The sequence below is a fragment of the Ranitomeya variabilis genome, chromosome 1 (assembly GCF_051348905.1).
Source record: "Ranitomeya variabilis isolate aRanVar5 chromosome 1, aRanVar5.hap1, whole genome shotgun sequence".
NCBI lineage: Eukaryota > Metazoa > Chordata > Amphibia > Anura > Dendrobatidae > Ranitomeya > Ranitomeya variabilis.
Window position 1 is genome coordinate 865,970,198 of NC_135232.1, and position 16,269 is coordinate 865,986,466.

General features: G+C 40.0%; 1 protein-coding gene across 5 annotated transcripts in view; it reads left to right on the forward strand.

Annotated features, from left to right (window-relative positions):
* BMPR1B (bone morphogenetic protein receptor type 1B) overlaps nt 1–16,269 on the forward strand; it is a 739,804-nt gene that overhangs the window by 699,149 nt on the left and 24,386 nt on the right. For all 5 annotated transcript variants that reach the window (XM_077277365.1, XM_077277348.1, XM_077277373.1 and 2 more), the window contains 3 exons: nt 5,268–5,364; nt 6,750–6,888; nt 9,775–9,967. In XM_077277365.1, coding sequence (XP_077133480.1) covers nt 5,268–5,364; nt 6,750–6,888; nt 9,775–9,967 — 429 coding nt within the window. The remainder of the gene's footprint in view (nt 1–5,267; nt 5,365–6,749; nt 6,889–9,774; nt 9,968–16,269) is intronic.

Genomic DNA, 16,269 nt, shown 5'->3' on the forward strand with positions numbered 1-16,269 from the left:
AATTATGGGCTGTAGACCCGTATTACTTATAATCTTAATGATTTATTAAGGTTTTCCAATTTGTCAATAAAAATCTGCGCTTTTTGATTAGCTGTCCAGAAAAAATAAAAATACAAATTGGCAACCCTGGATGACGTGCGCCCAGCTTAAGCCTTCTTAGGCACTTATATATTCAGGATCATTAGGATTTAGGCATGGATTCCTCACCTACATCCTGAGAGATTCTGTGTGAAGTAATGAATGCTCTGAATTCTCCACATCAAAATGACGAATGAGCGCCATTGACCTACAAATGGTTTAAGACACATGTGGACGTGTTCTCCAATCCACAGCAAAAATCCAATTTTACTGCTAGGATTTTGGCCAATGGTAAACTGTGCTGTGAGAGCATGGCTTAAGATGTTGGACTGTATGAGTTGGTGCATACATTGCAGTGCTACGGTAGCACACTTATGCAGTGAGGAGGCAGTGACCCAACAAAGTTCCAACACAAAAGTCTCTTTAATGCGGTTACTTCACAGCATTAATGTCCAATTCACACAAGTGCATAGCAATTAATGTTCAATTCACACCAGTGCATATCCTTAATGTCCAATTCACAGCATTACATAGTACCCGGTATCCTTCGGATAGCAGCCGGGCACATATACTCTGGGTTAGTCACAGTCACTACACACGCCAGTCTACCTTCATGACTGGTTGCCGTGGGTGACTGCACCGCCGTGTCAATGTCTCTTTACTCACAGCTTTTCCACAGTACATGATATCCCTCAGTTTGCAGCCATTACACACACTAGTCCTCCTTCAGGCACAGGACAGTCTACCTCCGGTTCACCTCCGGGCACAAGACCGTCCACCTCCGAGACCAGTTACCGTGGGCGACTGCACCACTGTGTAAGCTGTGGGTGCCAGGCTATTCAGCTACCTTGGCTGTTTTGGCTCCACTGGCCTGTGTTGCCTCAAACAGGTGGAACTCTGCAACACTGACTGCTCTGCACACTATCAAGCACCAACTGACTTTGGTCCTGACACTGACACACCCAAACCCTTTACTGCAGGGATTTTAACTGGGATCTGTAGCTTTCAGCCACATGGAAAACCCACGCCTGGAATGAAACGGACTGCAGGACTGCCTTGAACACTAGCATGCTCAACATTAGCACTTATTTTTAGTCTGCATTGCAATCACAGCTACGCCTGAGACCGCAATGCACTCTCATGGCCTCAATACGCCTTTGTGCTCATCCTGGGAAGAACATACAGTGACACCTACCTGTGACACTGGTCACTGCCTCACAACATCTATAGTGAGGCATTTGTAACTAAAAGAGCCACCATGTGCAACACAAATGCTGCATTCTGACTAGGTGACTCTTTTAATTATGATGCCTACACACGCTGAAATAAACATTTATAAAATGTGCCCCCTCATAAAGTTTTTTTTTTCGGGCATGTGCAGTTGCGCTGCCCTTTGTACTTAGAGCGCAGGCGCCGGGGACGATAATGCAGCAAGGGGAGGCGGCGCCCGGCGCGCACAGGCCCGGAGTGACGGCTGTGCTGCGTCTAATTAGGAAGGAAAGTCCCGCCCCTGGGACGATTTCAGGGTATGAGGGGGCACATTTTATAAACGTTTATTTCAACGTGTGCAGGCATTATAACTAAAAGAGCCACCTTGTCAGAATGCAGCATTTGTACTGCACAAGGTGGCTCTTTTAGTTACAAACTAGGTTAGGAGGGAGGTGACAGGTTCCGTTTAAAGGAATTTTCTATGTTCAAAGTAAAAATGTCCCAATACATTACTCAACTAATAAAGCCCACCTTATTCCAGCATTCCCCGTCAGTTTTCTCTTACTATGTTCCATCATTAACATCTCCCGCTACCCATAAGATCGTTGCAGCCAGTCTCCAGCCTCAGAGGTGCAACATATGTGACTCCAAATGTACTGTAGAGCATTATAAAAAAAAAATATATATATATATATATATATATATATATTGGTTTAAATCAACATTTTTATTGTCATGTTAAAAAGATGGTGGAATAAGTTCTGGGTCCCGTATACTGTCCCCTTTTGGGGGTCACATATACTTCGGAATTGAGAAGTTATGTGGATATTTAAATTGAATACACGTGCTGACATGAAAGAATAGAAAATCTGATTTGATAAACATTTTATTAATTCTCTCTATATTTCTAAACAGTTATGTAAAATCCTTTACATCTTCTCATTCATATTTATAATATTCATTAGGAAAAAGCTGATTAATTAGTCTTAACATAATTTTCTATCCCAGTCTTATATATTGAAGTCCATAGCAGAAGGATAGTGCAATGATTCCTAGTTCGAAACATGTAGACAAGTTCCCAGGATTTTTTTTTTTACCGTGTTTTTAATATATCAATAACTATGTCAATTTAAATTATTAGATTTTTCTGCACATGATGCTGGAATTCCTGATGCTCCATTCTTGTGACTGTAACATCTGACTGACCAGAAGTCTGAGTTAACGGTCACTTGCTCTCAATGTAAGTTTATGAGAGTCTTGTTTTGGCTACCATAGACTTACATTATGTAATGACTTCCGGCTGGCCCAGCAACCTGCAGAAGACTCCCAAAGCGGCTCCAATAACAGACGAAGAAGGTGGCTACTAGCGGCAGGGAACTAACATTAGTGGCACCATTCCAGGGTTAAAATGAAAAAACAAACGCTGGAATGGTGCTTTAAGGTTTGAAGCTATGTCACCTCTTAGGCAGGATTAGCACATTCCTCCACATCCGTGTACGGACCAAACTACATAGGCATATATGAGGCTGTCGCATTCGGATCAGAAGTAACGCGTTGAGGGCTCGCTTACACGAGTGATGATTCTGTCTTCAGAGAGAATCGGATCGATTATGGTAATGGCATTCGGCTCAAACTTTGATCATAGTTTGAGTTAAGTGTAATTTTTCTGTGATCCGATTCTCTCGAATGAGAGAACCATATCACAGGTGTGGAGAAAAAAGAGAACTTAATTTATCCATGTTCTCCAATGTTCAGATACACGTATATTGGGCTGCACTTGGATGTCATCCGAGTGCAGTTTGATATTTTACGCACGCCCATAGACTTGAATGGGTGTGTGTGATCCAATTTGTGGAGACACTTGCAGCATGCTGCCTAATCTGCATGAGTTAAAAAAAACCCTCAGATCTGCCCCATAGTATAACATAGGGCCAAGTGCTTTCCGATTACTCTGATGAGTACTATCCAATGTTTTATGTGCTCATGTCTAAACCCGGCCTTACATAACTGCGTTATGGATCATTATCACCTAATTGCCAAATTAAATTTCCTACATCTAGAAATACTAAAACATATGAGACAATTCTCAATTCTCGAACATTTTTGAGATGTTTTTGAAATCTCAAATAGTATTTCACGTTGGGCAGCAGATTCTCCTTGTCATTTTATTTGTAAAAAGTAAAAAAAAGAAATAGAAATACGAAATAGGCAGATGCTGATGGGACTATTCTAATTATAGACATTCCTTATATGTTCTGAATTAATTACCTTGTATAAGCTTTCCCTGGCGACCTTACTAGTAATGGTGAGGCCTATACATTATTAATCAGTAAAACTGTAGATTGCCCTTGTCTTGTGAAGAAGCGATTTTGTTTAGGTTGTCTGCAATCTCTATCAACCTGATTGAAAGTGACATCCTAAACGGTTACAAACCACACATTTCACCGAGAAGTGGCTGCCAGTGAAAGAGGCTAAACTGTTAATAAACCATGAAATTAAGCTTTCAGTCCTCTGTTTCGCTCTTTTTCTCAAAAAGAAAGGCGGGCTCCCCTGTGGCTTCTCTGTTTCATCTATCACACTCTTTGAGCCCCCGCACAGGTAGGAGCTGCCGCTGAAGCGAGAAGTGACTGATGAGCCCCTGTGTTGTCCTGATGGACATCTTGTAGGTGTCTCTTTTCAAAGGATTTCAGATATGCCTCGCATGCCTACATGGTGGAAATTAAAAGCCAAAAGCAATGGAAATGCTATTAAAACACACAAATCTACTAGCTGAAGAGTTAAAGAAAAAAAAAACTGGAAAAAAAAATGCAACACGAAAGCAAGTCTTTAAAAAGCGTAAACTAAGAGGTCCCCAAGGAGTCTCTCGTCTCATTACTCTCGTAAAGCTGTAACTTAATAGCGCCATGGCAGGATGAGTCGATAAAGCTGAAGCTCTCGGTTTTCGGTGTTCCGCTATGGCATGATTAGCAGATTTTCTTTCAGAAGAAAGCCCACAATCTCCTTTCAAGACAAGGACCTTGCCGCTGTCTGTGTAGGGTCTGAGCACAGAAAGGTTATTTTATTGGCGATATGGGTTAAAGAAAGCACTGAGATTAGGTACAGTACGTGGATGTAGTTCTTCCAGCGGGAAATCGTGGAGCGAAACGACTGCCAAAAAGATAACTCTGCTTTTCTAACGCGGCGTGTAAATTTCAGTCTTGGGAATATCTTGCAGATATAATGATCCATCTTAATGAGCTCCTCATCGTGTTAGTCTTGTGCAGGTTTTTTGAGTATACGATAAGGATGGCAGCTATGGCCCCGTTCTTCTGTCTCCACTCCGGACAATGTGGCTCACTATCACTAGTTGTATCCCGCTGTGTTGCGTATGAACAGTTTGTTTCTTTCGGAAGCCACTTGTATCATCCCTTTTTTGGGTGTTAAATGATCTCTGGACAGTTTAGTGTTTGCATTCCTGACATGCCAAAATCTTGGGAAAGGTTGTCTCCTACTCGCCAGCTTCTATTACACAGTAGTGATGACTGTCGCAGGAGAGCGGGAGTTTCAGTGCATTAACAGCAAACATCTTCTGGCTCATTACTTCTAACTTGACTGATGCAGATGGGCTCTTTTCATTAGATTTGGCATAGATTGTAATCTATTACTACAATTGTAAACCACAGGACTTGTAGTAATGGGTGCCCATTTATTTGAATAGCGCCTCCTTGCAAAACGACATAGAAATGCATGGCTGCTTCACATGAGCCAAGTTGCTGAGCTAGAATATTAGTAAAGTGCTGCGGAATATGTTGGCGCTATAGAAGTAAGAATTATTATTATTAGTCATTCTTGCTTTGATGGGCAATGAAAAGCCAGGAAAGGTAATGTTGCTCATGTTAATCAGGTACGTTTCTGTTTATGGTTTTAATAGAAGAAAACTATTAAATCCAGTAGCTGAACACTTTTGTTTTAATACTATTCATCTTTTTCTTTCCCCACAGACTTTGTTGATGGCAGTATCCATTATATGGCTCTTCTGATCTCAGTGACTATTTGCAGTATCATCCTGGCAGTAATTTTAATATTCTGTTACTTCAGGTAAGAAAAAAACTACACTTGTGTCTAGATTTAGATAATAAACTAGGTGGAAATCAGTAGGAACTGGTTAGGAAACATCCAACCAAGTCTAAACTACTTTTCCTCAAAGAATAAATGTCTCCGGGTGGGATGCTGCCACCTACAGGGAATAGATTGTGGGCAGATGCTGCTGGGGACTTGTGAGAGAATGGTTTAATGCTTGGCAGCCCTTTATGCATAGTAAATGGACAGCATAGATCATATGGATGTGAAGGAGAGGTTCTCAGTTTAGATCATGCTCTATGAGCTGATCCAGAACAGAGAGCCACTGTAAATGGTAATTTATTAAGAGTTGGACACTTTAAGATATTATTCCCCCAAAATCCGCCTGAATGGAGCAGAGGTGCCCTAGATTGGCTTCCGCTTCATTTATTATGTATGGGACTTCCAAGCACTCTGCTCTACTATCTCCAGCAGTCCCAAAGACAAGGAATGAAGCAGAGGCCAAGCACTTGCACCTTTGCTCTATTTAGGGGGAGTCTGCAGAGCCTCACTCTCAGGATTGCTGGGGTCCCAGTGGCTGGACCCCAGCAATCAGCAAGGTATTCCTTGTCCTATTGATAGTAGATAACTTAGTTTTTTGAGAAAACAATTTACTCCCCATTGGTATTTTGTGGGAGGTGAACCACAAGGGATAATAGACGATCTCCTGTTGGAAATCCAGGACTTGAGTAATACAAGGAAGGAAGATTCAAAATGTCTATTAAAAAGAAAATAAAGATAATCTTGAAAAATGAAGCACCTAAAGTATTTTCTGCTGTAAACTACATGTAGATGTAGTGGTGACATGAAAACAGAGACTGGTACATACATGTCATGCACCTCTCCATGTTACCCTTGAGGCACAATGCAAGTATCTTTCATTTGCAATATGCTAAGATCAGTAGTAAAGCTACTCAGAACTACAGTGGGTGTGATCACTTACATTGAATTCTACAGTTTTTGTGCATTAATGGGACATATTTCAGCTTATTCACTCTTCCACCTGAGAATCAGCAAAAGCTGGTGTCAAATCATTTATTCATCCATGCCATCTGTAAGCTGTGTGGCTTAGGTGTCTCACCTATCACAAAATAAGATAAAGGGGATACACGTCCCACCAACGTGAAGCTCCATGATCTCTTTTATTGGAAGAAGGCTTTATTGTAGTCACAAAATGATCCCGTGTTATAATGTGCATAAAAACTAGTGCTGAGGTCAGCGACTTGACTCAGAGTTTCGCCATTACAGCTTCTTCTGAGGGCAGTAAAGCTACTTTAAATACATATTAAAACTCTAACAGAAACATAACTATATATAATGTTATACTGTTATTTATGCAATTCATTGTCTTGCTGTATAACTAGGTACAAAAGACAAGAAGCTAGACCTCGCTACAGCATTGGCTTGGAACAAGATGAGACGTATATCCCTCCTGGAGAATCACTGAAGGATCTCATTGAACAATCGCAGAGCTCTGGAAGTGGATCAGGGCTCCCTCTGCTGGTATGAAAGCCAGAGGGAATGATTTATTAGAATATTATATATATATATATATATATATATATATATATATATATATATATATATATATAATACATTTATTAGAATAATAATACATTTATTAGAATAAATGGAAATATTAATTCAATGCAAATGAACAGTAAAATGCCTAGCTAAGTTTGTGTTCTGCATTTAGCTTATACCTGCAAGCCAGGAGAAAAGAGTTTACATGTATTTGTAACAAGTTTCTAAACAAGCAGCATTTCTCCGTGGCCACTAATTCTGAGAATGAGCTTAGGCCTCTTTCACACTTCTGTCTTTTTCCTCCCGTCGAAATCCGTCGATCTTTGAAAAAACAGCATCCTGCAAATTTTTCTGCAGGATCCTGCATTTTTCCATAGACTTGTATTAGCGACGGATTGTGACAGATGGCCATCCGTTTCATCCGTCGTGCACTGGATCAGTCGGAAAATAGTGGTCCGTCGGGCGGAGAAAACGTTCAGAGGAATGTTTTTTCTGCACGTTGGAAAATCGCTCAGCGACAGGTCCTGCACTGCCCGTCACTGGCTACAATGGAAGCCTATGGGCGCAGGATCCGTCGCTGACTGTGAAAAGCAGGAATCTAGCGACGGATGCCGTTTTTTCATTCTCAGCATGCCTGGAAGGATTTTCTAGTCAGGGGAAAAAATTCTCTCTCGCTCTCTCTCAAATTGTATACCTTAAAATTTAGGCAGGAACTAATTTGACGCATCCGTCATAACACTGGATGCGTTACACACATTTTCCACTGTTTTTAAAACATGCGTCGATACGTCGCTTCACTGCATTGTGACGCACCCCGAACGATGGAAATGTGAAAGAAGCCATAATAAACTGGGTCTGTCGGTCCCATTTAATTTAGCTTCCTTGTCTAAAATGTGTGAACGCTGTCTTACCACATATGCACCCCTACACACGCACACACACTACGCAGTCCCACACACATGTACACTCTGTAGTCACACACACACTCTACAGCTTTAGTGTCACACGCAGGTGCACAGTTACCCAGAGGGGAGATGGGGGCCTTCACAACTACATTTTTAGAAGTAATAAATTATAATACCTGCACTAAATTGCCCATGATCTTAACATTTTCGAGTAATTTACCTGAGCAATGTGTCTAACACATGCACTGTGATTGTGTGACAGGTGTGCTTGTTTGATGTGTGTGATTTGTACTCTGTGCTTGTGTGCTCCTCTCTTATGTAATGTGTGATGCGATTTTCTGATGTGTACATGTTTTTTATTGAGTGACATGTTTTACTTGTCCAGGTTTGGCACAAAAGTATACTGTCACTCTGTGACTACAGACTTGTGAATCCTCACATCTCCCATAGCTATTAGCGCATGCTGTCAGAATTCACTGGTGCCAGGAGTGGGCAGTCATGTGACTGCAACTATACAATCTGCACACTTCCAGCCACACTCCAACTAGACGTGAACGTACAAGTGAATTGAACAAGGCCCGCTCACGTCTAGTTGGAATGTGGCTGGAAGTATGCAGATTGCAGAATTGCTGTCACATGAACACCCACTCTTGCTGCCAGCTCCAGAGAATCCTCACAGGGAACCCTATGGACAATGTGAGGACTCACAAGTCTGCAGTCATAGAGTGACTGCAGACTTTCATTGCAAACCAGGATAACCCGTTTATGGGAGGAAGTCAATATGCCTCTTGCATTGTGGTCCTATGCTTTCAGTGTCCCCCACGGGCTGGGATTATTATTATTATACTATCGCCATGGCGCTTTACATGTGAGGGGTATACATAATAAAAAAACAAGTACTGTAATCTTAAATAATACAGGTACAGAAGGTGAGAGGACCCTGCCAGCGAGGGCGCACAGTCTACAAGGGATGGGTGAGGATACAGTAGGTGAGGGTGCAGCTGGTCGGGTAGTGGTATAATGGTTACTGCAGATTGTAGGCTTGGGATAGACTTTTTTTATCCAAAGTAACAGCATGAGGCGCCAAATACCCATTGCAAAAGTAAAGGTATGTCCACCCAGATTTTCCAACACAGATTTCCATGCCAAAAATCCACTGGACATTACAGTACAAGCATTATGATGGAAATTTTAAGAAATATTATCTACCCACTGTGTAAAAATCCACAGCAGATAAGTCCCTCATGGACATACCCTTAGACTACCATTACCTGCCACTCACAGATTGTCATTGTGTGGATTTGTCTGCTCTCCAACAGAGGTACTGTTATTATCAATACTGAGTGCAGCCCCCTCCAAGCCAGTGGTCTCACAGCATGCACTATTGTTACACCATTGGGCACATACCGTAGATAAACCCATAGACCGTTAGTGCTGGACTACCCAGAGGGCTTCTTTGCTGCGGGAGTAGTACGTCTGGCACGTTACTCTGCTCTGATCAATGCCGTGAACTGTATTATACTTTAATTTTCAGCATACATATTAAAAGAAGAATTTTTATACATTTCCATTAAAAATATTCAGGACTTTACTTAACTCAAACCAGATGAATACAGCAAATGGCTCAGTGTCAGTTTTAGTGTATTATTAAATCATTTTTCCCATTTAAATTTCTGATAAAGTAAGCCCGTACATGCGGGTGGCAGGGCTCTGTAGCAAAAGAACCTCTGTCAATATTGCCTCAAATTACAGCATATTTAGTTTTACGGTTTTGGGGCATACAAGGCCACGGTAATATTTTCAGGTACTCTGGGGAGGAAGGAGAAATGTTGCATGCAGTAAAATGAATCTCCAGCGATATTTGGTATTCCCCTCTGTTTGTTCTGGATTAGTCCTGTTAGTGCTGGGTGGTCATTTTCTTTGGTAAGTAATGTGTTATTGGCTTTGCTCTCATTAATAGGTACAAAGGACAATAGCAAAGCAGATTCAAATGGTGAAACAGATTGGGAAAGGGAGATATGGAGAAGTGTGGATGGGCCGATGGCGTGGCGAGAAAGTGGCCGTCAAAGTGTTCTTCACTACCGAAGAGGCCAGCTGGTTCAGGGAGACTGAAATCTATCAGACTGTGCTGATGAGGCATGAGAATATTTTAGGTACGTTATATTCCATGTAATGGTATTTACCTTGTTAAAAGAAATGCGTAATCATAAAATGACCTGTTATTTAAGTCTAGTATTTGTGTTAAATGTATTTATTTTTACTTTCCTTTTTTTATAGTGTTTTCTTTTCACATCACAATCTGTGTTAGCAAAAAAAATTGAAGTCTTGCATTTCGTCTGTGATGATAATGAGACTGCTGAAAAATCTTCTGTAATCAACAAGACATGGGAGTCTAGAATAGCTGCATTGGCTAGTGTGAAGACTGCATGATTTCTACATTTTTTTTATGCAGATTGTGATATGGATAGAAGAATGTTACAAAAATGTTCAACATAAAAACTAGATGCGAATCGATGAGCAAGACCTGGTCCATTGGCCATGTTAGTAGTCTGTAACCCTGGAGAATCTCCTCATACCTGTTGGCATCTCTGGCTTCTCTCTTAATTAGCCGGCCTAGCGTGATGTCATTGTTGTGGCCACGTGACTTTGAGAGCCATGTCATTCTGCAGTCCTGGCTGTTTACCTTGCCAAGCATTGTGCAGACCAGATACTTTACAAACCCTATTCACATAAATTGAATAGATTTCAGATGGAAACTCAAATTTCAGGATGCAAATTGATGATAATAGAATATTTTAAATCTTTTTTTGATGACTTATCAGGATGTAAAAACTAAACTTTCTGAGCTTTTGATCTCTCTTCCTGTGACATCTGAAAGTATATATACCTCTGAATGTCTCTACATGTACCTGGAGGCATACAGAGATACAGTAGGGCCCCATAGAACTATATGGGCTCGATATTATGGCTCCGTACAATGCAGAAATTGTATGAAGCTGTAATGCAGATGTGACCATACCATTTGTGGTATAAAATGTAATGGATTAGTTATTGGATGGGCACCAGAGTGCTACAAGGTATTCTAGGTAGGTGACAGTGGATCTCCCCAGCTTATTTAACGGACAGTGTGCCATCACATTCATGTACGGCCGGGTAACAATTAGTGTCTTTAATGCACCTGTCATCATCGGTGTAAATCCTCCTAAAACAATAGTTTACTAACAGTTCAGAATTGGAAAGGCTTCCCTCTCTGTAACACGCCTCACCCTATAATTCTACACAATGCGCTTGTCACTGGAAATGTTTTAATTACTTTCTGTAAAGCTGCTATTTAGCACTGGAGAATGGCAGTAAATCATGAATTAATTCTCAATCGGAGGACCGTAATGGCCCCATTTAATAGTGCTAGCACACCCATGGCATCACTTTAGCAGAGAGCCAAGGCTCAGAGCCACATGAGCTGTCTTTATTCATAGTCTTTAATCTTCATTTTAGACAGTTTCTGCAATTCATTCCTTCTCTGGAAGTTGTGGGATTGATAGCAGATTTATGGGTATGTGGCATAAAAGATAGATGAGCTCCGTATATGATCTGTAGCCTAATATCCACGTGACATAACTCTTCACCTGGCTCCCATACATGTCAGTGCGACTCTTTATAAACACAGGGGCATTTTACAAATACGGGATGGTAATAAAAGATGCAGAAAGGAGCTATGTATGAAGGCCATGTAAGGGTCATATCGTTATTCCCAACATTAAATTGTGTAAACTTTCCACTTTGCAGTCCTTTGCCGTTCATTTCACTCTAGTGGATGAGGCAAGGCTGTCTGTAGTGCTCTTCAATGGTACGGATTGGAATTATAGATAAATATCTGCTTTTTACACCCATGATTGTTACTTTGTCCCACCAAAATAGAAACATGGGACTGGTCATTAATCGCTCAAAACTAAAACCTTTTCTGGTTTCCAATGCAAATGTGTACTTAGACTCATCGGTTAAACTTGCACACAGAAATATCATTGTCTTCTTCACTTCTGCTACTATTCTTATTATTACCACTTTTGCAGGAGATGACTGAGGTCCATTTGCAATCCAAAAATGTCAAGTTAGCCCTTTGATAGCTGTTTCCATCTTCTCTGAGAAAGACAGATTTAAGCGGTTTTTCCAAGTGTATGGTGAATTCAAAAGACAGGGAATTGAGGAAGAAATTTCAGATTTTTCGAATAAGATATATATATATATATATATATATATTCCTTCGTCTAATATTTATATTATATAATATCAGAGGAATTGGCATTCTATTCCACTTATAAGTCACTTGTTCCCCTCCCTTTGAATCCTGTACTTGTGATTTTCTCTTTAAAAAAAAAAAAAAAAAGCAGCTGAAATTCATCTTGCTCAAAACAAAATGTACAGCCAGTTTACCCAGGTGTGAGATCATAACGTTTAATAAACTGTGTAGAGTGGAAAGGAGAGGAGGGAGGCAGAGTGTGGAGCATTCAGCACAGTGAGATGCAGTCAGTGAGAGATAGTCACAGGCAGGTCAAGCTGCAGCTTTTTTCAAATATTTTTCACTTCGGTGTTGGATTCACAGCCACACAGCTCAGTGATGCTGTCCTCCATGCTGCATCCTCTGCTTCTGTGTGCTATGAAATGAATAAAGAAAGAAGAGAAGGAATCCATCTCTCTGTGTGTACTGTATATGTGAGACATGGCAACAAGTCTCCACCCACCAGCTCAGAGAAAACTGAAAGAACCTGCAGAGCAGAAAACTAGTAAAAATACAAGATATAAGTAATGTACAATCCAGAAAATAGTGTAATTATTTGTGTACATATACAGTACAGCTTATTTTAAAAACCAGTCATATGATTCATGCTGGCCAAACTGCCCAGACCATGAAACAGAGCCTGGCTGCATGACTGCAGCCAAATCTATTTTTCTCCAAAACTCATTTCAGGGAATATAGAGTTAGAAGATCCGGCTGTCAGATTTTAGGAATAAAGTAGACTCGTCTGGCCCCACCCCCCAGACTTCTAGAGGTGATTGACAAGTCTCTCCCTTGTGTGTACATAGAGACCTGTCAGTCATGTGCAGCAGCAATGGGAAGCGCTATTCTTATTGTCTCTGGCCAGATCTACTAACTATATTTTCTCAGAACGCCAAATAGACTTGGCTGCTATTTCTGAGAAAAATATTGTGATGTCTGCTGTTTGGGCATCATGACTCAGATGACAGGCTCCATTTAAGGAAGACACATCTGTATTACGGCTTCAGACAAGTCTCAGGTTATGGTCACAATACGAGTTTTCTGTATGTGACCCTATGTGAGAATGATTTTGGCTGATCCTACCCCTTCTTAAAACAGAAAATAAACTATTACTCAGTTGAAGCAAAACTCACGCTCATAGAGAAATAATAAAAAAAACCACAATATATTCTATATTTAGGTCTTTCTCCCAACCTGAACAAGTTGGATATCACTAAAGTACATGGATGAAATCACTGCACGTAATATTGTCTGACGTTACTGATAAAACACAATTGTCCTGAAAGGATCGGCCTGAAATGGTTTTGATTTTTAACTTTGTTGTGCAAGTGGAGGCATTTTAATAGATTCATTCAGATCTGCCAGAGTGACAGAATCTCACGTATGGTTGACAGGTCCAATGATTAATTTAGTGTCGGCCCCTTGAAAGCTCATGAAAAAAGACAGAAGGAAAATGAAAATGAATCGTTTGCCTCTTGGCACACACAGTCTGACAATGTGGTGTATATATCACCTTGCTGTCTTCGGTCCGGAGATGAAATTAACAAATTGTTTTCACTTTTGTTTTGAATTATTGAGTTATGTGCTTAAGGCTAATCTTTTCATTATAGTAGTATTATTCACTTTATTACCTCCAATTTTCAGTCATAAAAAAAAAGAAATATCATCTGGTGGTTCGTTTATGTAGCTCCTAAATCTTAATGTTGCCGTATAAATATTATTATTATTGGTCAGTGCAAACATCCAACAGTTTAGAAACCATTTACTAGAAGCGCTGCCGAGTAAGCATATGCTCATGATTGCAGATGTGTCCACCTGGTGGCAGTGTGCTCATGTTGTGTTACTACAATGATAAAACTATGGGAAAAAATGACAATAGAAACGTGTCTCCTTTCTGAAACTCATTGTTATATTATCGTGCTATACTTTTAATAAAAGGCATTGTTCATCTATAATACTACTATTTTCCAGATAGATAGATAGATAGAGAAGACAGCTTATGTGCAAGATCAGTATACAGGCCCTTTGTAGTCCAATACCTCATAATCTTTCATGATTCCACCTTCCTTTCAGGTGGTAGTGGGCCCCTTTATCTCTTGGGCCCCTGTGTGGCGGCACTGATTGCATCAATGGTATGTTTGGCCATTTATCTATCTGTCCATCCATCTAATATCTATCTATCGATCTATCACATATCTATCTATCACATATCTATTATTTATCTATTATCTATCTATCATCTATCTATCTCATATCTATCTATCAATCTATTATCTTTCTATCTATTATATATCTATCACATATCTATCTCTCTATATCTATCTATTTATCTATCTATTTATCTATCTATCTCTATCTATCTATCTATCTATCTATCTATCACATATCTATCTACCTTCTATCTATCTATCTCACATATCTATCTCACATATCTATCTATCTATCTATCTATCTATCTATCTATCTATCTATATCTATTTATCTATCTGTCCTATATCTCTCTAACTATCACATATCTATCTACCTTCTATCTATCTATCTATCTATATATCTATCTATCTATCTATCTATCTATCTCGATCTATCTATCATCTATCTATTTATCTATATTAATCTATATATCCTATATCTCTCTATCACATCTATCTATTTATCTATCTGTCACCTATCTATCTACATATCTATCTATCACATATCTACCATCTATCTATCTATCAATCTATCTATCTATCTATCTATCTATCTATCATATATCTATCTATCTATCCTATATATCTCTATCTATCACATATCTATCTATCACATATCTATCTATCTATCTATCTATCTATCTATCTATCTATCTATCTATCTATCTATCTAGCTTGGCTTTCTCAATGAGCACTGCCATCATTTAAACTGCTTGTGCGTTCTGCAAGTAGACTAGCCTGGGAGATTTAACAGACCGACTTATCTAGAGATTGCCAGTTCCTTAGCTATCAATGCTGATGCTGACAATTTAGGGACGCTCTAGTCTCACCTCTGGTCCCTCCCATGTCTGCCAATATCATAGGAAATACCTATGTGTGGGAGTGGTAGTTGTAAACCAGTCTCTTTTCTGCCAGGAACGCCACAAATTTGCTGGGACTGTTTCCATAAATTCATTACAGCACATTCAGGATTTATGGCACATTGGCAATTCAAGTGAGTTATCTAGTGTTAACCATTACAGCCCCTGTCACAGGCCCAAAACAAGACAAACCTTATGAAGACTTGTATCCATCAGTTGCAGAAACATGTCTTACATAAAGTAATGCTGCACAATGTGGAAAGGAACCCACTGCTAATGGTAACTGGTTATTCAGGCATAGCAGGCAGATTAACCTGCGCTGGCCTATCTTCCTTGCCATTCATCTGCTGGGATAGCACATGGTTTTGCAATCATTGAGCCATTTGGACAGGCTGGCAGCTTACTACAGACCACTACCATATGTGGTGCATGATATGACATATGGAGAAAGTGAGGATTATTCTTCCGGCCTTCCAGGCTAATCGCTCATCTTGACAAGCTTATGTTTCACACACTCAAACATGTCATGCAGAGTAATGTGATCTTTCACCACAACAAAACTGAGCAAAAAAACGGAATCTTTTTTATATTGAAGGGATTATATTCTTGGCCTGCACATGGCTTCCTGCAAGCTACAGATGTAACTATAAACCATAGTAGATACAAAATAAAAGACTTCAAACGCTCAGGAAGTATATGAAGAAACGTCATGATTCATTGTGGTGACCAGTAATGGTCGGCTTTGGAAGGACATTGAACACTCGACTGCTGGAAGAGTCACCGAGCTGATTATTGAGAACTGCCAATATCTCGGCCAAATGGAGGCAGCAGTTTATGTTCCGTCCAGAATAAATCTTACACCTCAGCATTTGCCTTGTTCACACACTGCAGTACCCGATGCAAACTGTAGATAACACCAGGTCTGAATACATAAGAGAAGCTGACATTTCACTCCATGCTTTTCATACTTTTACGATCCTTGCTTCAAAACCCACTTAGAAAAACTTTCACTATATGAGCAAGCGCCATATAATCTTCATGGGTTTTTTGTTGGAAAAGGTTGTGTCTGTTTAAAGAGACGATGTGAGTAAGAATTTCACTAGAACACCAGAGGTAGCATAGGCTAGGGC